Genomic DNA, 27,096 nt, shown 5'->3' on the forward strand with positions numbered 1-27,096 from the left:
TTCTTTACTGCATCAGAGTTTTACTGATTGACCCTCAGTCCCCTGCTGGCATGTGTGGGATTGTGGGATAAGGATGGCGTTACCATGCCACCATTCCCTGATGGCACAGACCCTGAGTTTCTAGGAGGAGTCCAGATGAAGAACTCATGGGGCTGAATTTCTCACCTGCTGGGCTTCAGGCAGGCATTTTTGGTAGCTTCAGCTTAGATGTGACACACTAAGAGCTCAGAGAAGACTGACCCAAAAGGAATTCCATGCTTCTAAAGCCAAGCTTGGAAGCAAACTTTCAGTGTGCCTTTGGCTGCACAGAGCTCTTTCTTCTGGAGTTAAATTTGCAGGTGGCTTTCCTCCCTTCCAGCCTCCACATCTTTAGTATGCTGTTACTATATAGAAGAAGAGTAGCTTTCTGTATGCCAGAAAACAAAACAAAACAAAAAAACCACAGTCTTTAACACAATGAAATTACTTCCAAAAAATAACTTCAAGAAAGGAGCATGTTTTTCCATTCATTGTATTGATGTTGGAGCATGATATAAATATACTTTATTATTCTAAAGCTTGGAATTATTACCTGACAGCTTAAAATGCTGATTTAATGCAGCCCCGCAGAGAAAAGTGGTGGTTCTGTCATTACTGAGATAGCCAATACACATCATAAAATTGATGCATGGCAGCCCTAAATAAGGAACTGCACATTGTTCATTATTACATCACTTTATATTAGGACTGCAGGGATCAATAAAAAACAACAGGATTAAATGCTGCCAGTTCCCCTCACAAAGTCTTTTGATTGACACTATTTCTTTGCAGGTGTGTCTGCAATGCTGCCAGAAAACGCTGCCCATTTCTTAGGGTTTGGGGCAGGAACACTTCTTGTTTTTTGCTCTTTGCTCTGATTTGCCATCTCCATTATGTTAATCACAGTATTCCCTGAGGCACCAAGGTGGAAAATGGCAATTCACACGTGCAGAGTGGGAGATGGACCCTCCTGTGGCTGCCAGGCTGGTGGTGGGGGCTGTCCTGCAGGGAGGGAGGGTTCTGCCTGCCCCTACCCCTGCCCATGGACAGCCCAGCTGAACAGGCCGTGCCCCATCTCCTCCAGCTTCAGCCAGTCAGGCCATGCTCTGAACGGGAGACTGGAGCTCACATTCTCTGTGCCTGGGCAGGGTGGCTGCTGTCCCCCTGCAGCCTCTCCCGGCCATTGGCACTCAGAGGTGACACTGTTGATCCTGCAGTGTCACCCAGCTCAGCCCTGGGACAGCCAGGAGCCATGTGCTGTCACTCGGGATAGCAGCCAGCACAAGGATGCTGCCTGGGAAGTGGAAATGCTGTTTCCTCATCACTCCTGTGTGTCCAGTTCCTCTGAAGAGGTTTTCCACAAGGTTTCTTCTGCATTTACCCCACCAGGCTGCTGGCAGGGAGGAGGAGGAGGAGTAGACCAGCTGAAGAGATTGATGGAGCTGTGGTGTCTCTCCTCATGCCACATCCTCAGCTTTATAATGTCTCTCCTCTTCCAGCTCTCGGTGACTAGCACGTTGGGTCCAACCACAGGCTCTAGCAAGGCACAAACCTCTCTTTTAGTGCTGAAATTCTCTGCAGCTCTTCCCCTGATTTGCTTGTAGTGGTATGCCTTTTGTTTTCCAGATGTGCAACATCCAGCTGGGAGGACTAAAATGTGTTTTATGGACTAAAGAGTGTTCATGACTAAACATAGTCTACAGTATAGATTCAAAATAAGGCTGCTCAGCAATCCCAAAAGATCTGATCCAAGTCAGAGACTTTGGGATGCATTTTCTATTGTCAGGTTATAAACTTCTGCAGGACTTATAAATAGAAATGCTGATGCAGCCTTCATACAGCAAACTTAAGAATTGTATAAAATAAAACCAACAGGCAATGTCTGCAGGTCTGGGTGCATTCCACCATGCTCCATCCCACGGTGTCACCCCACAGCAGAAAGTGCAGTGTCACCATGGCAAAGCACACACTGCAAAGACAACTTTCCACTGTTGCAGCAGCATTTTATCTTTATGAATGCAGGTGGTGGTCTCAAAACTTGGTCTTTCTCTCTGAATTTGCTGAGGTTTATAGCTTGTTAACAGATTGTTTCCATTTGGAAGGTGGACCCTTCCTGTGCTCCATGAAGCTGCTCAGGGCCAAGCTCAGACACCCGGCAGTGTGCAGGCACTGGCAAAATCACACTGTGGGGCATCAGAGGCACTGCCCTTGCAGAATGCTGCCCCTTAGTGTGTAAGGTCAGGGAGAGGATTGTCACCTTTAGCACAACTGGGACTCTGCCGGGAGAACACACCCCTCTCACAGACTGGGCTGAGGAGAAGCTGTAGGATGGTGGTGCTTTGCTCCAGTGCAATTTCAGCAGATTGCAGAGCCTCAGATGCAGCCAGCTAGGAGGGACCTGAGCCTTTCAGGTGGCAGGAGCTGTGCTTGATGCCGCCAGGAAGAATTGCAAACAGGAAGAATTGCAAACATCTCCCCACCCCAAATCCAGCAGGTGCTAGGCTGCCGGTGTGGATGCGGAAAGGAGCCATTAACAGGGATGTTGCTGCCTTTCAGATGCGAGTGCTTGCCGGGCTACAGCGGCAAACACTGTGAGGTGGATGATGACGACTGCCTGGGCCACAAGTGCCGGCACGGAGCCGCCTGCGTGGACGCGGTCAATGGCTACACCTGCGTGTGCCCGCAGGGCTTCAGGTAAGCAGGGCTGCTCTCTGGGCCCTCCCATCCTCACAGCCTCCAACAGCCCTGATCTGACATCCTCAAAGCCTCTAACAGCCCTGATCTACACCCTTGCAGCCTCTAACACCCTGATCTACACCCTCACAGCCTCTAACAGCCCTGATCTACACCCTCACAGCCTCTAACAGCCCTGATCTACATCCTCAAAGCCTCTAACAGCCCTGATCTACATCCTAACAGCCTCTAACAGCCCTGATCTACACCCTCCCAGCCACTAACAGCCCTGATCTACACCCTCCCAGCCTCTAACAGCCCTGATCTGACATTCTCATAGCCTCTAACAGCCCTGATCTACATCCTCACAGCCTCTAACAGCCCTGATCTACACTCTCATAGCCTCTAACAGCCCTGATCTACATCCTCATAGCCTCTAACAGCCCTGATCTACATCCTCATAGCCTTCAACAGCCCTGATCTGACATCCTCACAGGCTCTAACAGCCCTGATCTACACCCTCACAGCCTCCAACAGCCCTGATCTACACTCTCACAGCCTCTAAGAGCCCTGATCTACATCCTCACAGCCTCTAACAGCCCTGATCTGACATCCTCATAGCCTCTAACAGCCCTGATCTACACTCTCACAGCCTCTAAGAGCCCTGATCTACACCCTCACAGCCTCCAACAGCCCTGATCTACACCCACACAGCCTCTAACACCCTGATCTACATCCTCATAGCCTCTAACAGCCCTGATCTGACATCCTCACAGCCTCTAACAGCCCTGATCTACATCCTCATAGCCTCTAACAGCCCTGATCTACATCCTCATAGCCTTCAACAGCCCTGATCTACATCCTCATAGCCTCTAACAGCCCTGATCTACATCCTCATAGCCTTCAACAGCCCTGATCTACACCCTCATAGCCTCTAACCCAGCGCTCATCTGACATCCCCCTGTGAACGGGTGCCTCAGGTCCTGTCCCCGCTCAAAAGGAGGTTTTAACGTTTCTCTGTGATTCTTGCCTGGAAAGCAGCGATTTTGGGGCAGTGCTGTGTGAGTGTGCCTGCCCCAGCCATCCCTGCTAGCACACTGAGCACACCACCTAACACACCCACCTAAGTTATATGGAGATAAACCCTCCATGTGCAGAGTGAGCAAAGGATAATAAAATTGTGTTTATGAACCCTCCCAACTGGCTGCAAGGAAAACGTGAGCCTGAAGATTTTGTGGCAGTGTCTCTGTGCCTCTTGGACGAGCTCAGTATGATTCAGGCTGTAAATTTCCAGCCTCTCATTCTGACAGCTGCCAATATATCTGACTCCTGGAAATCTCTGTCTGTCAGAGATAAGTGTGCTCCTCCAAATGGATTCACTAATCATTGCCTGGGGCTGGATACTGGCTTCCTTCCAGCTAAACCTTCCCTGTGTTTGAAATACACACATGAGACAAAGAAGGAGTACCTGAAAATATCAGTCTTGACAAAGCAGAAATTGCATGAACACTTATAAATCATCTTCTCTGCTTTGTATCTGCAACTGTTTTCATTCTTCTTGCTTTCATCCTTGCTGGTTTGGGTTTTTTTCCTTCCCTCTCAACACACATTTCTGTTGCAAAGCAGACAGCCTTCCCTGAATAGGCATTGATATATAACATGATGTCAGCCCATGGTTTCACAGAATCAGACTTGTTATTTACAAGGTATCAGATATCCTCTGAATTTCAAATTCATACCCTTCTCTCCATGTTTCACTCCCTGCTTCAGTCCATTTGATGGCCTTAGGGATCCTCAGATTGGTGCCTGGTAAGGCTGACGTGACTGTGGGATGTAAATCCTCAGTGTTATCTAATTGTTAGAGCTGAGAAATGGGATTGGAAAGCCACGTCTGGAGTCAAGGGTAACTCGAGCCTGTCATCAGATGGGACTGGCTGGGAGACTTTTGCTGCAGGTCCCCTGATTATTTAAGGCCTGTAAGCACTAGGCAGTGATGAATGTGAGGGTTTTTTTTCTGGGAAAGCAGAGTCACAGTGTTTGTCAGAGATGTTCTGAGTTGACACAGCTGGGTGGAGGAGCAGGGGCAGGTGGGAGGTTGGTCTGGCCCCTTCCCATGTACCAAAGAGCTCTACTGGCAATTTAGGCAGTGCCCCACGTTGTCTGGTCTCACAGCAGGGGCATCAAGAGCAGGACCTGGAACACTCCAGTCTTCTCTCGTGATCAAATGAGGGGCTCTCATTCCACTAACAGTCCTCCAAGTAGAGGAAGCAAGCTCCAAAACTCAACTACCAGCTTAGACAGCGCTTCACAGCCCAAGGCAGCCATGGGCAAGCAAAGTAATTCCACTGCCTGTCAACAGCACAGCCGGGGTTAACTTGAGCTCTCCTGTTTGCTTTCTTTTTTTTCCACCAGTCCATGCCACTTCCCTAAATTTCCTGTGCAAGATGCAAGGAAGACAAGGGTCTTTGGGGAGGAAAACCTCACACTGAGCACTACTACACTCCCTCTGCCAAGGCAGACAGCAAGATGGAGCCCCATGTGTTCTCCATGCAGAACAGCCCCTGATCTTGTTTGATTTCAGGATTAAAATTCTGCTAACAAAATATGATCTCATTATTCTTCCCATGACTCAAGCCTTTTGTAGTTTAAAGGCCTGCTGCTCTGAAGGGGGTTCTGAGGTTTGGGCTTTTTCCTGTTGAGATTACAAATGCAAATATGGTGATTGACAGAGTTCAGCCTTCTGATGTTCAGGGTTACAGACTCCCCTGTCCTCGCAGCTGCCTTGGGCACGGTGATGTGTGGCAAGGAGATAACTGTGCAAGTGTTTGAAGGCTCCAAGTGTTGATGAAAAGGAGAAAACATGAGGGGTGGTCTGACAAAGGTAACTAGGAGACCTAAGATGATGATTAATAAAGTTTTTTGGCTAAGTATCAGGAATCATTTCCCAGCAGTGCGTTTGCAGAGTGCCCTCCCAATTATCCAGAGCTTATGCTGTTGTAATAAAAGCACAGACCTATAATCATTTTATGGTTGTCACTACACTGTGTCAAAGCCATTTGGAGCCACACATTAAAAAGATGTTAAAACTTCCATCCTCACACAGCTGAAAAAATGGCACTTGGGTAATTCTGAACAGTGTAGGTAGGGCCTCATGCACAGTGAGGCTCTCATGACAGCCCCAAAAATCAATAGTGCCACATGCACACACTCACTCTCCTATTTCATCACTTCCCATTCACTGGTCAGGTGTAGTTGTTCTCCTTGCACCTTTCCTTAGCACTCACCAACTTCTCCCAGCTGCAGAATATGCTTTCCTCCTGTAAAGTTTTCAGTGTTTTCTTCCCAAAATAGCACTCATTTGCCCCCTGCAGATGAAAACATTTTAGAGAACTTGTGAGCCCCGCTGAATAAACCCCGAGTTCTCAAAGCTTCCCTCCAGCAATCAGCCTCACAGTAGTGCTGCCTGATAAATGCTGCTCTGGTGGGGAAGCACACATTAAGCTGCAGAGCCTGATGGAAGCACTGCTCCTCTGTGGTGCAGATGCTTCCGAGTTCTCCACTGGGACAGACTGCTGCAAGGAACTCACAGTGATTATTTAAATAAATGAGATTGTACCAGGCAGAATGGACTTGGCCAAGCAATTGAAGTCAGGCTGTGTTCCACATTCCACTGCTGGGGAAATAAATCCCAATAATTATTTCTAAATATATGCTTATAAAAATGTTTGAAATTAAAAAGGAAAGGGCCTTGACAGGCCTGTCACTAATGTAAGTTCTAGGTGCCAGTATCTGGAGAGCTGCCCTGGTAAAGCCACACACCAGGGGGTTTCACAGCGAGCAAGGGTGTGCAGGAGCCATACCAGGAGCTTGGGGAATCTTTCAGAACAGCACTAAGCACAGACACTCTGGCTTCTTGCAACATTTGCTTTCTGTTAGTGGAGGCTGTTGTGGGTCACATGGATTTTTTATTATGATTATTTTTAACTTCCAAAAAATTAAAATTATATGCACTGATTTTCCTTCTGTTTCCTACTTGCTGCCAAAGACAAAACAAAACAATGGGCATTAGGTAGAATGGAGCTCACAGGCTGAGTTAGCAGTGCTCTGTTCTGCTGGTACCTCTGGAAAGGGATTCCCTTGGTTACAGAGTAAACTCAAATCACAGATGTAGGATGGGGAGGGCTCAGGTTTGGGCTTAAATGGCTCACAGACTTCACTGGTAACCTCTGCAGGGCACAGTATGGGTGGAAGCTGTTCCAGCCAGGCTGCAGTGCCTTGCATTGCTGAGGAACCAGTGTAAGGGCAGTTCAGGCTGCTCTCAGTGTCTGCACTGCCTTGTTCACATCCAGCTGGGGATCCCTGCCAGCACTCAGCTGGGCTCCTTTCACTTTGGGCAGGAGGCACATGGTGGCTGGACCTCAGAGACACTACTCCACAGCAGAATGGCAGTGATGCCCTAGGATTTCAGCTTTTATATTTCTCACATCCTGCACTGCTTTAGTGTATAAGTCTAAAACTCCATGGCCTGTCAGGTACTGTTCTCTCATTTCATTGAGACAAAACAATTTCTCCCTAGGCCTGGAACTCAAGGACACCTCACTGCCTCAGGCCCCGAGAGATGTAAACAACAGTGAAATTGGGGGGATAACTTGGAGTAAATGACTTCATTACCTGAAGCTGTAATTGGAGGATTAACCCCTGATATGGAAATGGACCAAACTTATAATTACCTGAAAAACTCATGACCATCTTCCCACCTGGGTCACCAGAAGCTGATGCCTTGGAGTTGTTAGGAAAACTAATCCACAAACACCAGAGGTTTATGTCCAAAAAGGAGACAGAAGAGTCCTTTGACTCTATTCGAATAAAGGGAGAGGCCATGGAGCATTCCCCTGGGATTCTCTCAAATTTTTGGAGGACGCAGCCTCCTTTTTATCCTAATTTCCTGGCCGTATTTCCCTTCTCTCTTTCCCCATTGGCTGAGGTACTTGAGAGGTACAGACTTCCTGGTATGCCTGGTACTGAAGATTTCCCTCTAATGTATAACACTCCCTTTAAATTTTTAATTATTATTGAATTTAGGGTTTTTTCTTCCCCATTGTTTCTTTCATCTTTCAATGTCTAATTTCATTTGTCAGCAAACCTGAAGTTTATTTGTAAAAGCCAGTATCTTTTTCCATTCATCAAACAGTGGAATCCTTCCCATTGTTTCTTTTATCTCCCGCTGCTAGTTTTATCTACCAGCAGAGCCACAGCTTGTTTGTAAAGACAAATCTGCTGTTCCTCTCTGAGTGGCTACCTAAAACAGAGGCTAGACAAGATTAAGAGAATAAAAGCGAGTGTTTATTAAAGACCTTCTGCTTTTACTCTCTTAATTCAGTCCAGCCTCGGCTTAAGGTAACCCCTCCAAGGCATCAGCAGCACCTGAAATAAAACCAATGAAGTGGTGGGGACTGAGGCAGTTTTCCTTCCCTTTGCTGTGCAGCGGCCTGTTCTGCGAGACGCCGCCGCCCATGGTGCTGCTGCAGACGAGCCCCTGCGACAACTACGAGTGCCAGCATGGCGCGCAGTGCATCGTGGCGCAGCACGAGCCCGTGTGCCGCTGCCTGGCCGGCTTCGCGGGACAGCGCTGCGAGAAGCTCATCACCGTCAACTTCGTGGGCAAGGACTCCTACGTGGAGCTGCCCTCCGCCAAGATCCGCCCGCAGGCCAACATCTCCCTGCAGGTTTGTCAGAGTAAAGGCTTAGCTGGAGGCTGCATGGGTAAAAAAGTGATGTTTGTTGGAGATACCAGTGATGCTGTGTGTCACTGTGATATTTTATGAAAATCCTTTTGCCGGGATTTTTTCTCCTAAGAAGCTGAGAAGCCTCAGAAAAGAAATGTCAAAAGTAATTATCTGCTGCTGTGGAATGTGGCAGGTGAATCTTTGATTGGTCTCATGTGAATTGTTTTTACTTGATGACCAATCATGGTCCAGCTGTGTCGAGGCTCTGAGCAGTCACAAGTTTTTATTATTCATTTCTTTCTAGCTTTCTGATTTATTCTTTCTCTCTATTCTTTTAGTATAGTTTTAGTATAGCATTTTCAATATAATATAATATAATATAATATAATATAATATAATATAATATAATATAATATAATATAATATAATATAATATAATATAATATAATATAATATAATATAATATAATATAATATAATATAATATAATATAATATATCAGCCTTCTGAAACATGGAGTCAAGATTCTTATCTCTTCCCTGTCCTGGGGACCCTCAAACACTGTCACAGCTGTGTCCTCCTGTAATTGTTGAAAAATGCATTTTCTAATCTACTGTTGTGGAAACCCAGGGCACTGGGAATATTTGTCTGTCTGCTCTGGGGTGCCCTGACCCCCAGGGGAGCACTGACTCTGACCCTCATTCATGGAGAAAGTTTCCTAGACTTCAAGATAGGCTAGAATCCACAAAAAGTGTGAAATAGATTTTAGAGAGTAGTGTAGGTGTATCACTTGGTGAGAAATTTAGGTTTTGGGATTTTTAGTATGTTGTGGATGGAAGCAAGATGGAGGGCACAGGGTGACATCCTTGGTTTCTTCTTCATGTTTCTTCTTCCTTCTTCTTCATGGGTTTGGGTGGCATTTTGTAATTGGGCAGAAAAGTCTGCATTGCGGGCTCCTTGGGATCAGTTATTGGGTTAAAAGGGAAAATAATCTAGGTGTCAGTTCTTAATTGGATAGTTTAGTCTTAAAAGACCCTGTAACAAGAGATTGTTGACCATTTTGTGCCTTCTAATGAGAAGCTGCCAAACTCACAGAAGTGAGACTGTTTTACTGATAAGAAATAATAAACACCTGAGTCCAAACATGGACTACCATCTCAAGTGCCTTCAATCCAGATCCAGAGAAACCCACAACTGGTACCGCCACAACTGCAAAGTTTCAGTTTCTGGTGAATTTTCTCTTTGCAATTGTTCCAATTAATTATTTTCTTTGTTGATATCTAGCATTATATGACTGTACCAAGACAAAACAGTGAATTTGTGTGGATTGACAGCCTGGCCAGAGAGAGAAAGCTAGATAAGTTTCCCCAGAATCAGCCCGGGAGACCTTAGGGAGCTGGAGATAAACAATGATAGCCAATTATTAAAAACAACCTGCAGGCAGTGTTTTTCTAATATCCATTTTCTTGTTATTCTCATAAGATTTTTCACAAATGGGTGTCTTGTTAATTAGCCAGTCAGGTGAAATGTATTGATTAAATGACCAGTCAGGTCCAGCTGTATCAGAGCAGTGTATAAAAGAAGCAGTTTCAGTAAGGATGGTGTGCTTTTGCCATTTCATCTTCTGACTGTCTTTGTGTCATTTGTGACTTAACAGTGCCAAATGTGTAGGGTTAGACTGCCTCAAATAGGAGGAGGAGGGCTGAACTCTTCTACAGGGGGAATATTTTTAAGGAAATTCTTGCCTGTAACAGTACCTACACAACCACAAAAGAGCACAAATGACAAAGGTAAACTGTAGAGTAGTTTGATCTCCAGACAGTTGGCTTTTGAGGATATGAAATCCACAGGTTTAATTCACTAGTCACAAGAAAGAAAAGCAAATGTCCAAGTGAAATCCACACATAGAGATGTTTAACCTGTAACATGCGTGTCTCTTGTGCTGATGGAATAGGGGCTGCTGGCCAAAGTCCTGGATAAACTTGTGAGCCACTTGTCTGCTCTAAAATCAGTGAAATGTGGAGGAGCAACCGAGGCACCAGGGTACCTTTGTGGGCATACATTCTGCCTCCAGGATCCCTCCACACTCTGATTCCCAGACTGGCAACACAACCAGGGATGATTCAGTAATGCTTTGTGTCTTCCTGCTGATTCTTCCTACAGCACTCTGTTTCATCCTGTACAACTTGGTGTTTAATCTCATGGTGCTTCTTAGAACAGGCTGCTCTGAGTGGCCTCTCTGGACATCATTTTGCTTATTCAGCAGACAGAAGGCCTAGGATTTTGTTACTGGTCCAAGGTTCAGAAGACAAGTGAAAACTGGCTCTTAAGTGAAATGGGAAGTTAACCTTTGTGTGTGAACCCACCCAAGGGCACCAAGATCTTTCTGTGCCTCCTGGCTCTTGCTCTCATTGCTGCTCATATATATGATGTATTAAAGTATATTTGAATTGCATGTGTGATTTTGGTTTGATTTTACACGTTTATTCCTTTTATTAGTCATTCTCAAGCAACCTTACGTGGTTATGAATGTTTCACAGGTAGCCACAGACAAGGACAATGGCATCTTACTGTACAAAGGAGACAATGATCCTTTGGCTCTGGAGTTGTACCAAGGACACGTGAGGCTCATCTACGACACCCTGAGCTCCCCACCCACCACAGTATACAGGTAAGAGGCTAAGCTCTGCCAAGACAATTGACTTCCAAAACTGGTGGAGGAGAGGCAGGATTTTTCTAAGCAATGTGCATTGGAGAAAAACCTTTTATTTTACTTCAAGGTATCTCTTTTAGGCATGTAATTAGATGAGAAAGTCAGAATAAAGACTTAGCTGGAGGCTGCATGGGTAAAAATTGACATTTATTGGCAATACCAGTGATGCTGTGTCTTCCTGTAATTGGAGAAAAATGCATTTTCTAAACTACTGTAAAGTTTCAGTTTCTGGTGAATTTTGTCCTTGTAATAGTTCCAATTAATCAGTTTCTTTGTTGATATCTAGCATTAAGTGACTGTACCAAGACAGAACAGTGAATGTGCAACTGCAGGGTTAGAGTGCCTCAAATAGGAGGAGGAGGGCTGAACTCTTCTACAGGGTGAATATTTTTAAGGAAATTCTTGCCTGTAACAGTACCTACACAACCACAAAAAAGAACAAATTACAAAGGTAAATTGTAGAATAGTTTGACCTTCAGACACTTGGATTTTGAGGATATGAAATCCATAAGTTTAATTCACTAGTCACAAGAAAGAAAAGCAAATGTACGAGTGAAATCCATGCATAGAGACATTTCTATAGGAAGGAGGAATGTGCTGCCCTTTTCCTCCACGGTTCCTTCAGCATCCCTCTCCCCTGGTTGTTATTTTCAAGCTCTGTTGCTCCAGTTTGCTCTGAGCACAGATGCAGTTGGGACCACACAGAGCATTTTGGGTTGAGCACAGACTCCTGGCACGGTGTGAGCAGCAGAGCTGCAATTCCCAGCCCAGCTCATGCTGGGGAAGAGCATCCTGCTGGAGCAAGGGACAGGATGGATGTCACCATGCATCACCCACCTCGCACGTCTCTCAGAAAGTTTTCTCAGCACTTGCTAACATTTGAGCCTCCCAGGGACTTTTCTTTAGGGAAATGGTGACATTTTTAAGAAAATGAAAACATTCTTTCTGTATTAAAGCAAACTGGATAATACCAATGCAGACGTGTTGCCAGCAAGAGCACTGGCTTGTCCCCTGTAGGGATGAAGGAAGTAGTTTGCCCATGGTTTTCACCAGCTGGATGGATAGGTGTGAAAAACATCTCTGTGTGCGGCAGCTGATCCTAGCTGATCAGCTGTTAGAGCAAAGCTGGAGTTGATAAACAGTTACGCTGATTAGAACAGAAGCAAAGCTCAGTATGTGTCGGGGGTGACAGATCCATGTGGATGTTTGCTGGCCATGGTCACCACGGCAGAGTGGGGACAGCAGCTGCTGCCACCAGCACACAAACAACACTCCATGGATCTGCTGCCTCCTGGCAGAGCCGCCGGGGTGGCGGGTGCAGTGTCCTCCTGTCCCCGCCCTTCCAGGGATCAAGGAGGAGGGCTCCATTCACACTGACACCTCATTACCATAAGATTAATGGCCTGTTCACTACGTTTTCTGCACCGTGGTCTGCTGAGATGGGAAAGAAGCTGCTTAATACGATGCCCTTTCCGAAATGTCACTCTAATCTTTTATTAGTTTAAGGAGTGCAGCAAAATGGGATTAGCATGGAGCTCGATGGGAAAAGATTAAGTTGATTGAGAAAAACTGCAGCTAAAGAATGTCAGAAAGGGCCTCTAAATAGATTAAAACTCTTGTTTTCCTTAAAGGCTGAAGAAGGAGCAGGAAAACCTGCTTGTCCCCTTACAAACATAGGATTTAAGGGTAGAAGGCATAAGTGGATCAGGTTTGACCTCTCTGTTTGACTTTTAGCTAAGGCATGAGCTCTGTTTGGCCTGACACATGACTTCCAGCTTGGCACAGAGTTTTCACAGGAAAACACCAAATAACAGAAAATCCCCCATTTCCTTTTAGCTTGGACAATGGTCAATTATTTCCATTACCCAGGCATTGGCCATCATTTCTAAGTTGTGTCACTAATACCTTCTGGATTGTTTAGAGGCTTTCTCAAGGGAAATTAAAGTCTACTTATACCTGGACCTGATTCCCAGGAGTTTATCTGGACTTTTATTTGCATTTTCTCATAATCTGCATTTTGATGAAATGAATGGCTGGTTCAGTGTGATGCATTTTATCACAAGCTGAAGAATTTGGGAAACTCCTTTCTTCAGCTTCTACAATTTTCGTTTGTCATTAAAAACCAGGTTGCCAGGAGAACCTGTAACATCCTGACCTCACTATTGGTGAAACAGTGTCTTCCCTACTGCCTTGTACCTGCTGTCTTGTTTAGACGCCTCGTTTCAGTTTCAATCTCAGCAAAAGTGGACTGTTTGCCTTTGCAAAGCTCTGTTGAAAGACTATGAGATTAATTTTCACAGTCACTATCATGTTCTGCTCCCCTTCAAAGCAGTCCACTTTTTGGACTAGATGAGCAGGGCTTTGGCTCTTGGTTTTTCCCCAGAAGAGTCTGCCAGAAGAGGAGGAGGCCTTAAAATGCTGCCTGGTGGGAGCTGTGCCAGCTACAGCTGCAGGAAATCTGTCACTGGCCTGCTCCTGGGCTGTAACTGAGATGTTTTGCTGGCTATTTCAGGTACTCCCAGGATGGGATGTATGTGGGAAGTCATTGGCAAGCCACATGATCTGTAATTCCTCATCAGAATCTCCATGATAAGATTTATTAATAGTACTTACAAACAGTAAAATTAGCAAAGTACTTGGCTAATACAGGTAATATCCTGTAGGGATAAGATAAAAGCTGTTGTTTGGGAAGCCAGCAGTGAGTAAGTCACACGTGGTGGTATTTTTCCATAGTATTCCACAAGGATGAAGCAGCCCCAGCCCCGTGGCCAGAGCTGGGGGAAGGTTTGCAGCAGACACAGAGCTGCTCTCAGCTTGCTGTGAGCTCTGAGCGTGGCTCTGCTGCAGACTGCTGTGAGCACTGCAGGGCAGGGATGTGCCACAGGAGGGGACTGCCAGGAAAGAGAGGTTCATTTTAACTCCTCTGGGAAGGCAGGTTGTCCCTGGCTGCCAGAGGAAACCTGTTCCTGTATTTTAGTTGCTCCTGTGAGCAGATTGAACCAGAATTGCTTTACAAAGTCAGTCTGGAAAAGCCCAGGATAATTGGCTGTGCATTCAGGTTTGCTTAACATGTGTTTGTTATCCACCTACCTGTGGTAGGTTTGGATAGAAAGGTTAAAGTTGACATTGGGCTTCTCTTTCATTCTAGTCAGGTAAAGGTCAACACATGTCCAGTGGAAATGACTACCTAAAATTCCCTGTCATTTCTCATCAAGTTAGAGAGAAATACAAGTTAATGCAGTAATATAATATAATGCAATGACAGAACTCACCATTTAAAAGAAAATCTGACTGATCTTTTACTGGAACATATCACTTGTGAGCTGCAGAAAAATGTTTTCCTGGACACCAGAGTAAAGCTCTTACAAAAGATCCATATTTGTAACAGGATTCCAAGTTATTGTTTCTTTTATTCTATTTAATGGACAAATAAGTACAGGAATATTTTTCTGAATGCTTTATTGCCCTCCTGGTTTCTGCACTGCTCAGAGTTACTCTTCCATGCCATGACAGTGCTTGGTGCCACTCCAACAGTGAGTTCTTGAAATGCAGTAAATCTTTTACACAGATGCTGTACTTTAATTTAAAGATGCCAACTGGTAAGGAACACGTTGCTTTTACTTACTACCACAATCCAATTGTTAAAAGTTTGAATTAACAAAGAGCAGTTAATTCAATAGTTCCAGCATTCAGCCATTGACACTGCTATCTGTTTAACTGTATTCTCTAGGGAGAACTCCCTCTTTTCAGTCTTTTCCCACATCTATTCCTTGAGCCAGAGATAAGACCTTACTTGTAAACTTTTCTCTGATAGATTTTATGCTGCCATACAGTCATATTGATTTGGATGCTGAAATAATCCTTCCTAATACAAATGGAAAACAGAACTTTGACACAAACTGCTGATGTAATTCCCTCCAGAGTTCCCAGATTGCCATGTTGCATACAGACTGTTATATCTGGTAAAGAGCAAGATGCAGGCGTTGTTGGTGTAAAATCATATGTTTTCATGCAAGATTCCTGACAGCAGTGAAAAAGGAGGCAGTTAGGAAAAGATAAGAATGAATTATATTTGTCTTTCTGTAGAGACTACACCCAAATTACATTATAATCCCTTTTAAAAGTATCCTTGCATAATCTGCTTTCAAAAATGCTACATCATTAAAAATATTCCTTGTAGATTGTATCATGCAGTTCTCATGCTCTGGCTGACTCTTACATAGCATAGATGGATGTTCTTGTGGTTAAAGCAAAAGGCCTGAAATAAAGGAGCTTACATTCCTACTGTATCTGTTTCAGATGTGATGACTGCAAGACGACAAATTAAATCTGGTTCCCTGTGCACACTAAAAAGTAGAGAAAGGCACGAATAATAGAAAAGGTGTTTCAGAAATGTGCTGCAGGTCTCTGGAGGGTGAGGTTCCTGCCCCCCCTGTCCCTCCTGGCTGTGGAACAGCACAAGGTTCTTTATGCTGGTGGCATCTGCAGACTTCTGTGCCCTTCCATTCCCTCAGGCTCTGCCCTTGGCTGTGGAGCATGGGAGCTGCTGGAACTTGGTGTCCAGCACTGTCCCTGGCCATGCCACTGCTGAAAGGATGTGCTGCTCCCCAAGAACTTGGGACCTCTACTCAAATTTCTGCTGGTCCTTAAGTTGAACAGTTGCCTTGGTGGTGAAAGAACATCCACACCTTCCACAGAGGGATTTTGTGCCATTGTCTCTTTAGCTGGGATCGCTTATCTGCAGAAAAGCCTAGGAGGCTTCACCATTAATTCTCTGCCTTCTGGGGAGGAATGTGCTGGAGGAGTGAGAACATTAATTATCCTTAGGATCATTATTAGAGCTTGTCAAACTCAGTTTTTGGCAAAAGTGTCTTTGCAGAATGCCCTGCATGACTGCTCCTGTTCTTCCTAACACCTTCACAGTCTGCAGCCCATGCTGTGCCCATTCCTGGTGGGATGCCTGTTTGATACTCTGGATGGGCTCTAAATGGACTGTTTTTTCAGTCATTTCTGTGAGGCATCACTGAGCTCTTTACAATTCTGCATATTTGCAATTCATTTTATTCTATCACGCACTGTTATTTTTTCAGGTACCCCTTAGGGATTCTGTATCAAATATAATGAAAGAAACTGGCATTAGTCTCTGACCTGCACAGGAAAAATTGTAAAATTTGAATGTACTTGTACATCTTGCATGAGTCAAGGCAAAGGACAGCTGAGTTATTTTTTTACCTTTATAAAGGGCTCTGGAGTACTTAAATGGGAGAAAAATGGCAAGAGTGTGAGTTCTTGTCAAGCTACAAACATCGCATTTCCCTCGTTTCTCCTGGATTTTGTTTTTTTTTTTTTTTTTGCAGTAGGACAGTGAAAATGTAAGGTCAAGACCTTAAAATATCATTTAATATTTATCATGAAGTTGAGAATCAAATATTTGCTTTCATGAAATGCGGAAACTTTTTCCTGCTGAGCTGAAGCTTAGGAAGGGTAAAGTTTTGTCCTTCAGGCTGCTGAAGGACTTAGCAGGAAAAATCTTGTTAAGCTGAATTAATTTTTTTCTTTGTAAATCTGTCCAGTATCTCTTGCAAGAATGACAGTTTCTCATCCCCTCTCCCTCTGAGAACCCAGCTCATTCTCTTCAGTTCAATGTCCACGTACCCAGAAGCTGGGTACACTTCATGTCTCACACATGTATAGAGTGTTTCAGGGTGAGCTTTTCACTAGAAGCAAGCCAAACCTTTTCACGAGGCTGGCCTGTCTGTGGTACCAGGTACAGGCAGTTAGGAATGGGTCACCTAAAGCCACTTGTCCTGTGGTAATGACAAAAATAAAAGTTACATTCTCCAAGTCCCAAGGCACATTATGTAGGGGCCAAAATCTGGAGCTGTGGGTCCAAGCTACATTCAGACATCCCCTTCAGCAGAGACCAGGCTGGAAAAAGGTTGCAAATGTGTTTTAAAGGCATTTTCCTGCCTTTAAAGGTTGCAAATATGTTTTAAAGGCATTTTAAAGGTTGCAAATATGTTTTAAAGGCATTTTCCTGCCATAGGTTGTTGGTCCAGTAGTACATTGCCAAAGCTGGTTAATACTGACTGCATCAGAGGAAGGTTGAAGTGTTTTCATAATAGACAGTGATGGAATAAACCTAATCATAGTCAAAATGACTTTATAAACTTCCTGAGCACTAATGACTGGCTCATGTCTTGAATTGTGAGGGTTTTTGCCTTACAACAACATGTAGCAAGCTAATATGTTTATTTTTTCCTGCCTGTAAATTTCTTGTGAACATGATGAGTAACACAAAGTTTAGATGTGTGCCATGTGTGATAGATTCCTATCCCATCTATCCCAAGTGCTGAGCTGGCTCTGGATCCAATCGAGGCAGCCTCTGCTGGAAGCAGCACACACAGACCTGGAGCTGAGGGACACGGTGGAGGTGCAGGAGGGGGCTGTGCCTGGTTATTTCAGTGCTTCCTCACAGTATGGAAATGGCACCCACAGCTCAGCAGCATGCCCCAGTGCTGGGGGGGAAGGTGGGCATGGCAGCTGCTCCGTGGCTGTCAAACACGATGGGTTTGGTCATTTCTGTGGAAGAAGAGGATCCAGCTATAGGTATGTTGCTGTAGATGAGGTGGAAAGAATTTCTAAATAGACATGACTTCTTTTTTCTAGGGGTTTAGCCTCCAGTTTCAGGTAAAGCCCATCATTCTCTGTCACCTGGCTGGATGCCCTGTTAATTGTACTCTGCAGTGGTCCTGCTCCCTGCTGCTAATGGGCAGATACCTGCATATTTTCCAGAGCTGAAAAGGGGATAGATGGTGTAAAGTATTGCCTGATGTAACAACTCTGTGAAGGCACCTGGTGGTTTTTCTCATCAGAATCTGCAATTTGATAACCAGCTGAATGGCAGAGCTGTTCTTCTAGAAGGTGACCCCACCACCCTGCTCTACTCCAAGCCCTGGTGGAGCCAGGGGCTGTGTCACAGCCTGTCCTGGTGTGTGACACTCAGCTGAACCCAGGCACTGCTGGGGAGGATGTGGCACTCAGGCTGCCACTACCCTGCAGCTGTGCCAGGGCCTGCCTTCCCCTCTGCTTTTTGCAGTGTCATTTTCACAAGGATACCAGATTTCACACCGACCCAACAGCAGTGCAGAATCTCTGATTATTTTTTTTTTTTTGCACTCTGTATTTTGTGGATTTGTTATTTTGTCTGATGCATGTCACAGGGAGGACACCAGGACATGGTAGCTCGTGACACCACTGTGTGCAGTGAGGAGCCAAGGCATCCTGGTGGAGAGGGTGGGCAGGGAGCAATGATCTGTCACTCAGGAGAGGCCTTGGACTTGAGGAGTGCATTCCAGCTGCTTTTACTGCCACGGCACTTGCTTTAACAGGTTCTCAGCAGAATGAGGTATCCAGCTCTGCTGGTGCGAATGCAGGAGACAGCAACTCCTGCTTCCAGCAATTTCTGCTCCCAGCAGCGGGGCTGGAGGGAGCTGTGGGACCTCACCCAGGTCTGTGAGAATCTACTGCAAGCAAGCAATGTTTGCCCTGGCCGGGTGTCTGACCCGTTTATGAATCATCTAGGGAAAGGGGTCAGGATTGTGTTAATTGCATGTTGCAGGGGTGTAAAAAAGGTCCTTGCTTTTCTCTTAGAAGGTCTGTAACACAGTGACTTTCACTGCTGGCAGGGGTGCTGCAGGAATTGAATTATGGCTGGAAATTAGATATGCATGGCCTGGCCAAACGATCATTAAGGGAGATATGGTAATCAGCTGCCAGTGTTCAAGGGCTGTAAACACCAGGAAGAGAAAGATGGTTTATTTGGGTGGTCTACAAAGTCGTAAGTAGGAGAAAAGGTATAAAATGGAGGTATCAAGGAAAAAACTCTTAATGTTGAGTACTCTCAGCCTAACAGACCTAGCACTCAAGTCATGTAACACAGGATTGAACATAACAAAAGAGTATATTTCAAGCTGAAAGTGAACTTGAGTGCTTTAATATTCCTTTCACCTCTTATTTCCCTAGTCCTGTGTTTCATTAGCATTTTTCATACTTTTTTCTCAACATGTGGTTTTTATTCAGCTCCTGAAGATGATAGTGCTTGAAGTGATGTGTTATTGTGGAGGTAGCACAAACACCACTCCAATTATGATTTTGCCTTTGTTGCCATGGAGAAGTTTAAATCTATTTTAGGCCAAGGACTGATTATAGCTGGAACTAAGGGTAGGAGGTAAGTGTAGCTTGGAAAGGTGAAAACCCATCACGGCTGATAGCTGCAGTCAGCCCAGCACAGTGTGAGTTTCACAGCTCCCAAACTGCTGACATCTCAGCACAGTTCCCTGCAGCTCTCACCTTGAGTTTTTTTATTTTGGTACCTCTTTTCTGGTGCTGCAAGCTCCTTAAGCTCTATTTGGGCGTGTATTGTTGTTTATTCCCTTCTAATTCAAATGTTCTCAAAGATTATGTAAGTTCAGCGTTCCCCATGGCCTTCACCCCCAGTCTCTTGCCATCCTTGTGTTTCCTTTGTTTTGTGTGTCAAATGAGGCATGTCCCCATTAAGACAGAGGTCAGGAAAATCTGGAGACTGTAGCTAATGAATTAATGTTCTCATTTGCATAATTGATGGTTATATATCTCCTCAGTGACATGGTTTGCTGTGATACTTAAAGCTATTTTTGGTTTTGACTCCTCTGCCCTGTTGTTCTCTGCTGTCTGCAATAAAGGTGTATTACTAGACAGTGAAAAAAATCTGACCCCAAAGCCCAAATTTTACAAGTTCCAATTGAATGCTTTAATCCTTTAATGCATTTCTGTTCACTGGCATATTTATAGTGGCTCAGCTCTAAATCTCTCATGGGTGTTAGAGCAAGGGGAGTCAGTGCTTGAAACATCTGTGTGTGCTTGAGGCTGGAGTACAGGGGAAAGAAAATATATGAGGGAGAAGAGAAATAGCTGAAAAATGAGAGTGGAAATCAGTTCTTTCCTGTATTCCCTGAGGTTTTATGTTTAATACACATCCCTTTCCCTTCAGTTCTTTGCATCCTGGAGCTGAGCTCCCAGCAGAGGCCATGTGCACTGTGTGCAGTGCCCTGAGCTCTATTGGCTCACCCTGCTGGAGCTGCTCTGGCAGAAGAGGCCAGCTCCCTCCCACGGGGAATTTTAATCTCTCTTCCACAGAGCCCTCTCTAGTGGCCTCCCTTCCCTGTGAGGGCAGCTCCAAGGGAACAGAAGGTGCTGGACCCAGGGCTTTGGAAGCTGAGCTCTCCTCACATCCCAGCATTTTCCTCTTTTTTTTTGGCCAAATTTGACCATGTCCAGCTCTGTGAGGGTAACCTCAGTGATAGCAATGTGCTGGACTGTGCAAGGCATGTAAAGTGGGCTGTGAAAAGATGAGTGTGATGGAGAAGAGAGAGTGGAGGGATGCTTCAGAGACTGAGCACAGTGGGAGGAATGCCTGACCAGGTGGGTCCTCACCAGCTGCCGAGCACAACCCCGAGCAGCAGTGCCTGGCTTCTGAGGAATCCTTCTCTGTTATGGGGAACTTTCGATTCCTTTTGCTGCTTACTTTTCTGTAAGTTTAATTATGAAATTCCTGGAAATCCTTGCTTACACCTTAAGTGTTTAATCATAATTCCTCCCTTTTTTTTTCAACGAGGATATGTAGGAAACTATACAATATCCAATGGCGGTGGCACAATGTGCTACAGCTGGAAGTCAGCTAAAATTCCCTGTCTGTATTAAGGGCTTGGAAAGATCTCAGGAGCGGCACATGTTTGTTAGCGCCTCGGGAAAGGCAGCTGGTGCGGCTGCAGCGGCGCTTGGGCTCTTCCTGACGCACCTTCGGGTGTCCCTCGTTGTGCTCGCACCGGCTGATTCGGTTTCGCCGGGAGCGGAGCCGGGAGCGGAGCCGGGAGCGGAGCCGGGAGCGGAGAGCCGGAGCCGGGGCTGTCCCCGCTCGGTCACGGTGCCACGGCGCCCTCTGCTGCCCGTCCGCGCCGCTGCACCGCGCTCCCGGCCCGCATTCCCGGCTCCCGTCCCCAGTTCCCGGCCAGCATCCCGCATTCCGGCTCTCACCCTGAATTCCCGGCCCAGACCCCGCATTCCCGGCCCGTATCCCGGCTGTCCCGCTCTCACCCCGCATTCCCAGCCCGTATCCCGCCTGCCCCGCTCTCACCCGCATTCCCAGCCCGTACTCCACAGTCCCTGCTATCATCCCGCACTCACGGCCCGCATTCCCCGCTGTCATCCCGCTTTCCCTGCCCGTAATCCCGCATTTCCCGGTCTGTATCCCGCACTCCCAGTTCCCATCCCGCTTTCCCTGCCCGTATCCCGCATGTCCCTGTCTGTATCCCGCACTCCCAGTTCCCATCCCGCTTTCCCTGCCCGTATCCCGCATGTCCCGGTCTGTATCCCGCACTCCCAGTTCCCATCCCGCTTTCCCTGCCCGTATCCCGCATGTCCCTGTCTGTATCCCGCACTCCCAGTTCCCATCCCGCTTTCCCTGCCCGTATCCCGCATGTCCCGGTCTGTATCCCGCACTCCCGGTTCCCATCCCGCTTTCCCTGCCCATATCCCGCATGTCCCGGTCTGTATCCCGCCACGCTCGGTGCGGGGTGGCCGGAGGAACCGCAGGAATCCCGACGGACTGGAGGCGGGTACCTCCATCCCGCGGGCGGTTCCCGAGGGAAGAGCCCTGGAGGAGCACCTGATGCCCTGTTTCAGGGAATAGGGAATTCAGCCGGGGTCTGACGGGAGCCTCGGGTCTGGCCGGGCCCCGGCGGGGAGCGGAGCGCAGCAGCGAGCGCTGCTCAGCGCCTGCGGCCGCCGCCCTTCATCCCCGGCCAAGCCACTGTCTCCGGCTGTCTCCGACGATTGCCGGGGCTCCTGAGGGCCCGGCTGCAGAAGAGGCTCTGAGGGGAGTTCGAGCAGCTTTTCTCTCACCACTGGTCTCTCCCCCACGGTTGTCTCCATCTCAGAATCCCAAGGCGTCTGAATGCCTTTCCGTCAGCAGCAGCAGTAAGTGCGTGCTCTCGCACAAGCATCTGCTGGCTGGGGATTTCCTGTCATCCTGCCTGTCCACAATCAGCTTTTCTATCATATCTCTGTGTCTTCTCAAACAGCAGATGAGTGCTTTGCCTTGTTCTAACTTTATCTGCTTTACAAAGCTGCAGTGTTGGGTGATGGCTGTGAGTTACTTTGTTTCTCAAAGTTCAGGCAAAGATTATTTCATTCCGGGTTAAAAAGTGAAAGAATCAGAAAAGAGTAATGCTCATCCACGTATTCCTGCAGACTAGGACCTCTCACTCCCTTTCCAACAAAAATACCAGCACTGGGTATGCTGAAAGGCATGAGCACCATGTGGGGTGGCTGCTTCCATCCCCAGGATTTGTTTGCCTGCGGTCAAGGCATAATCTGGAAAAAACACACCCTGTGGAGAGTAGGTGATGAATGCCTGTGAAATCCTGGCTCTGGGAAGAGCCAGTCCTGCCAGATGTGATAATGTTGTCCTCTGACAAATGGCCATAGCTTGGCCTTCTGCAGATAACCGTGTGGTTTGTGTGTTAGCTTCAGCTATTGATCCTGCTGGGGACGGCTCCCTATCCTACAGCTATCCATCCCACCTCCATAGTGCTCAGCTCTCACAGCCCATGGGGTTTGGCTCCACTTCTCCCTTTCACTGGCACTTCTGCGCAGACTAACAATTACACATGTGCATTACCATTTATCTCACACCTTCCAGCTGAAGTCCAAGTGCTTTCCCCCTCGGGAATCAGGCATTGCAGAGAGCACTGAGATAAGCAGGGAGCACAGAGGGATCACCCAGTCGGCCTTGCTGTAGCACAGCTGCTCCTCGTAAGGCAGCAGACACTTAGCAGAATTCCTGAGTATCCAAACACAAAGTTCAGACCAGCTGTTTCCAAACTTACTTGAGCTGCCAATGCACAAAGTGCTGTGCTCGAGGTGTGGCCCTGCTGCAGTGCCCTGGGGTGCAGTGGGGACAAGCCTGCCCTTCCCAGGGCACAGGCTCAGCCCCTTGGGCAGGGAGGCCAGCACACATCCTCTGCCTCTCATTCTGACCCACACAGCCCAACTGGAGCTGCATTTTTGTTCACTGTCAAGCCTCTATGTTTTTTCTTCAAAACACTTTGAACTGTACCATCAGCTCCAGGTTCTTGAGTTCCCCCCAGGGCTCTGTCACCATCTTGCACATGGCAGCAGCCACAGCCCAGTGCTTCCCTGCAGGTCAGGAATGAGTGATTGAGCCAGCAGAGCATTCCTGGGAACCTTTCTGTGGCAGAACTATCTGACTTATTTATGTAAAGCCACACTGTAAAGGTGCTCCTACATTGCTGCCTGTTACCTTATGACCTGTGTAACCTTACGTGAACTTTTGAAGGCCTGTGTGTTCATGAAACCTGTGGGGAGAGCAGCAGTGCAGAGGCACGCCAGCTCCAGTGTGGAACAGCAGTGTGCTCCTCTCAAACAGCACATTCCCAGTCAGCCTGCAGTGCTGACTTGCTGCCTGACATTGCTCAAGTACAATTGGTTATGTCAGGTCTACCATAAAACACTATAAAAATGAAACTTCTTCCAGCAACAACTGAATTCCAGTAATCTCCAAGGCATGTAATTTGTTTGTGAAGTTGAGGCCCTGTTTCCTTGCTGCAGTAGCCTTACACATCAGTTCTGCAGGACTGGGCACTAAAGATGGGCAGTGTGTCATCTAGGTTGAGAGGTGGTCACATCTAAAAGGTGATTCACCCTCAGAGATGAGTGTGTCTCCTCCTCTCCACTGACTGTGAAGAAAGTGTGGGTAAATAGCTCAGAGACATTGACCTTGCAAATTTACAAATCACCTGAAAGGTGTTTTTTTAGCTTCCTGTGAGAGGATGCTGAGCTTATGGGCCTTTGGAATGAGCAGAAACCCAAACTTTGGCACTGTGCTGTGGTGTGCACCACATGTGCAGCAATCCCTAATCCAGGCTGTTGTCCAAGCAGTATCTCAGGATGCTCAAAGCTGGTGTGTTCTGTCATTATCCACACATAACAGCACCCCCAGCCTGCAGGGAGGAATCTAGGAAAGGGTGCTCGCAGGCAACACTCGCATGTGGGCAGTTCACAGAGCCCACAGGCAATTCCAGAACAACCACTACTGTTACCACGTTCTTGTTGTGTTCCTATGTGCATCTGAGTGCACATGGAGCAGATACTGTGCCTTTTAATTACACCTAGAGCAGTGGGGAAATCCCATCAATCTAACTACCACCCTGGTTTGAATTTGCTCAAGAGCAGGCAGTCCCACCCTTGCCCCTCCCTGCTTGCAGGAGTGCATGAAACCTTCGGGTTGTTTTAGGGAATTTCACCGTGCAGCACTAAGGTTTGAGAGCTGAAGCTGCCCTGAAAATAAAAAAATGATAGCATCATGCAAACGGAATGATGCACCTTATGATGGCTGGGGCAGTTAACAGGAGATGAAGGTGAAGATTGTTGGAGGTGCAGACTAGGAGGTTGCTGCAGGCTTGCTGCATCTGAAAAATCAGTGTTAAAGCAATAAATACACACTACTTTGCTATCTTGTCTGCTCAGATGGCTGCCTGCTCCCTGCCCCACCACCCAACAATTCCTACTGTTTTATCCTCAAGCTTCAATTTACACCTTCATGTTTCCCAAAAAGTAGTAGCAATGTGTCATTTTTCCTTGTGTTCAGGTTGGATTGTCTGATATTGAACAAAGCACACTTGTCATTTATAAGCCAAAACCTCCTGAATTCTTTCTCTGACTTTGAGAACCTCAAAGTCTGTCCTTATTCCTTGGTACATAGTTCCAAGACACTTCTGCCATGAGGAGATGCTGGTTTCAGAGGCCTCTGCTGTCTCACCCCAGACTGCAATCTCTCCTGACCCCTGTGAGATAATTTGAGTTTAAACTACCCATAGGAGAAGAAATTATTTCAGTGATCCAGCCTGCAGCACGAGCTCCAAGCAGTGTGACAGAGGGCAGCCAGCTGTGGCTGAGAGCTCAGAATGGGATTTTTTGGTAGTTTTGTCCCCAAAGCCAGTGTGTCATGTAGCTACACACTTGCTTCTCTGCCCTGGGAAAAGGCAACTGGAGCGGCTGCTCTCCTGATTAGCTGGCCTCTGAAGCATTCCACATGTGTCAGTACTGCCTGCCCAGGATCAGCTGAGGGTCAGTCTGTACCTCCCAGCTGGAGGAAATGCTGAGAACACCCTGGCTGCAAACTCCAGAGCACCCCAGAGCTGTGCTGTGCAAGGTGTACCACAGGGACACAGGATGTCACAGAGGCAGAGGCTGTTCCTTGTTCATCTTCTAATTTTTTTTTTCTCTTACTTTTTAGTGTGGAAACAGTAAATGATGGGCAGTTTCACAGTGTGGAACTCGTGATGCTGAATCAAACTCTGAACCTGGTGGTGGACAAGGGTGCTCCCAAGAGTCTGGGAAAGCTCCAGAAACAGTCTTCTGTCAGCCTCAACACACCCCTCTACATTGGAGGTACTGTGAGTTGCTCTAGAATTGAAGTTTTAACCTGTTTTCTCAGAAGCAAATCATCTGCCATGCTATGGAGAGGACTCTCACACAGCCACCACAGGAACGACCTGCTTGGCACTTCAGAAGCTTCAAGAACTGGCTGTCACCAAGCTGTGATGACTGAAGTGGAAGTATCAGTGGGAGTATCACAAATTGTCATGGCAAAAAAGCAAATAAATAGTCAGTAGGTTTAAATATGCCATAACTGAGCAGTGTTTCTGCTGGAAGTTTTATAGAGGTCTAAAAATTGTGGGGAAAAAGGTGTGTGATTAAAAAACATATTAACACACAAGCTAGGAACACCTTGGTTAATAGTCTTCTCACTGGAAACTGAAGCCACAGTTTTGGACAGATATTAGAATTGCCCAAACCTCAGTTAAGAAATTTTTTCCCATTAAGAACTGAATCTGGAGGGAAGAGGCCAAATGGGATGGGGAACAATGCCCAGAATAATGACTATACCACTGATTAGGTGTCTGGTTACAAGACACAGAACAAAGGCTGGTCTCTGCCCAATGGATTGTTTTTGCCAGAACCCCCCTGGTTCTATTCTGGACTGAATGTTGAAATCTCTCTCTCAGTGACACGGAGTTCTTGAATTTTTAGTCAGCCTATTTCAAATACAAAAGTCAGCAGAATGGTAACAGAAAGTCTTTGAGCCTTTTCTAATGAGATAATTGAAGCCAATAGTAGAAACTCTTACCAAATTCAGTTGGTGCTGGTCAAGGCTTTTCTAAATAATTTTCTTTAATAACACTTTTCTAAAAGAACCCTGAATATTGCCCTTGTAAAACAGAAAACTGGCTAATCTTGCTTTGTACAGAGCTGAACTTTTATAATTGGCTCCTATTAAGAATGCCACGGGCTATCAAAAAGCATTGTGCATCAAAGATAATCTGCTGGTGCAGAGGCCATCTCAATTTCTCCCTTTAGCACAGCACAAAAGATACCAGTCCTGCAGCAGTTTATAACCAGGGAACTTGGGAACTAATCCCATGGAAAAGTTTTGTTAATGGATGAGCATCATGGATCACACTAATTCTCCAAAGGTACCTAAGGAATTCTCAGGCAAAACCTGAGGTCTGGAATGAAGGACTGTTGGATGCCAGGATCCATGGCCTCAGTAAAGACTTTTGCTGTTGCCTATTAAAATTCTTCTTGCTTTTTTCTAAACCCTCCCTGCTCTTCATGTGCCACCTCTTCCTGTGCAGCCCTCCCATGGAAGCCAGCTGCCCTTCCTCTGCAGGTGGTTTAGTTAAATTAGGTGCCTAAATTACCCCAGAGCAATTTTTCCTGACCTACAGTAAGGTTAACACAGGCTGAACCTTCAGGTGCTCACAGTTTTGTCCATCTCACAACCACGTCACCTGTTCCAGCAGCTTTCCTTCTAACACACAGTTTAACACCCAGTGAAACAGGT

At 46.4% G+C, this 27,096-nt stretch overlaps 1 protein-coding gene across 3 annotated transcripts in view; it reads left to right on the plus strand.

The window, feature by feature from the left end:
* The window catches only part of SLIT3 (slit guidance ligand 3), a 475,720-nt gene that overhangs the window by 442,946 nt on the left and 5,678 nt on the right, over nt 1–27,096 (plus strand). For all 3 annotated transcript variants that reach the window (XM_038150223.1, XM_038150221.1, XM_038150222.1), the window contains 4 exons: nt 2,575–2,712; nt 8,177–8,417; nt 10,957–11,087; nt 25,486–25,640. In XM_038150223.1, the coding sequence (XP_038006151.1) occupies nt 2,575–2,712; nt 8,177–8,417; nt 10,957–11,087; nt 25,486–25,640 (665 nt within the window). The remainder of the gene's footprint in view (nt 1–2,574; nt 2,713–8,176; nt 8,418–10,956; nt 11,088–25,485; nt 25,641–27,096) is intronic.

The sequence above is a fragment of the Motacilla alba genome, chromosome 13, assembly GCF_015832195.1.
Source record: "Motacilla alba alba isolate MOTALB_02 chromosome 13, Motacilla_alba_V1.0_pri, whole genome shotgun sequence".
NCBI classification, from domain to species: Eukaryota; Metazoa; Chordata; class Aves; order Passeriformes; family Motacillidae; genus Motacilla; species Motacilla alba.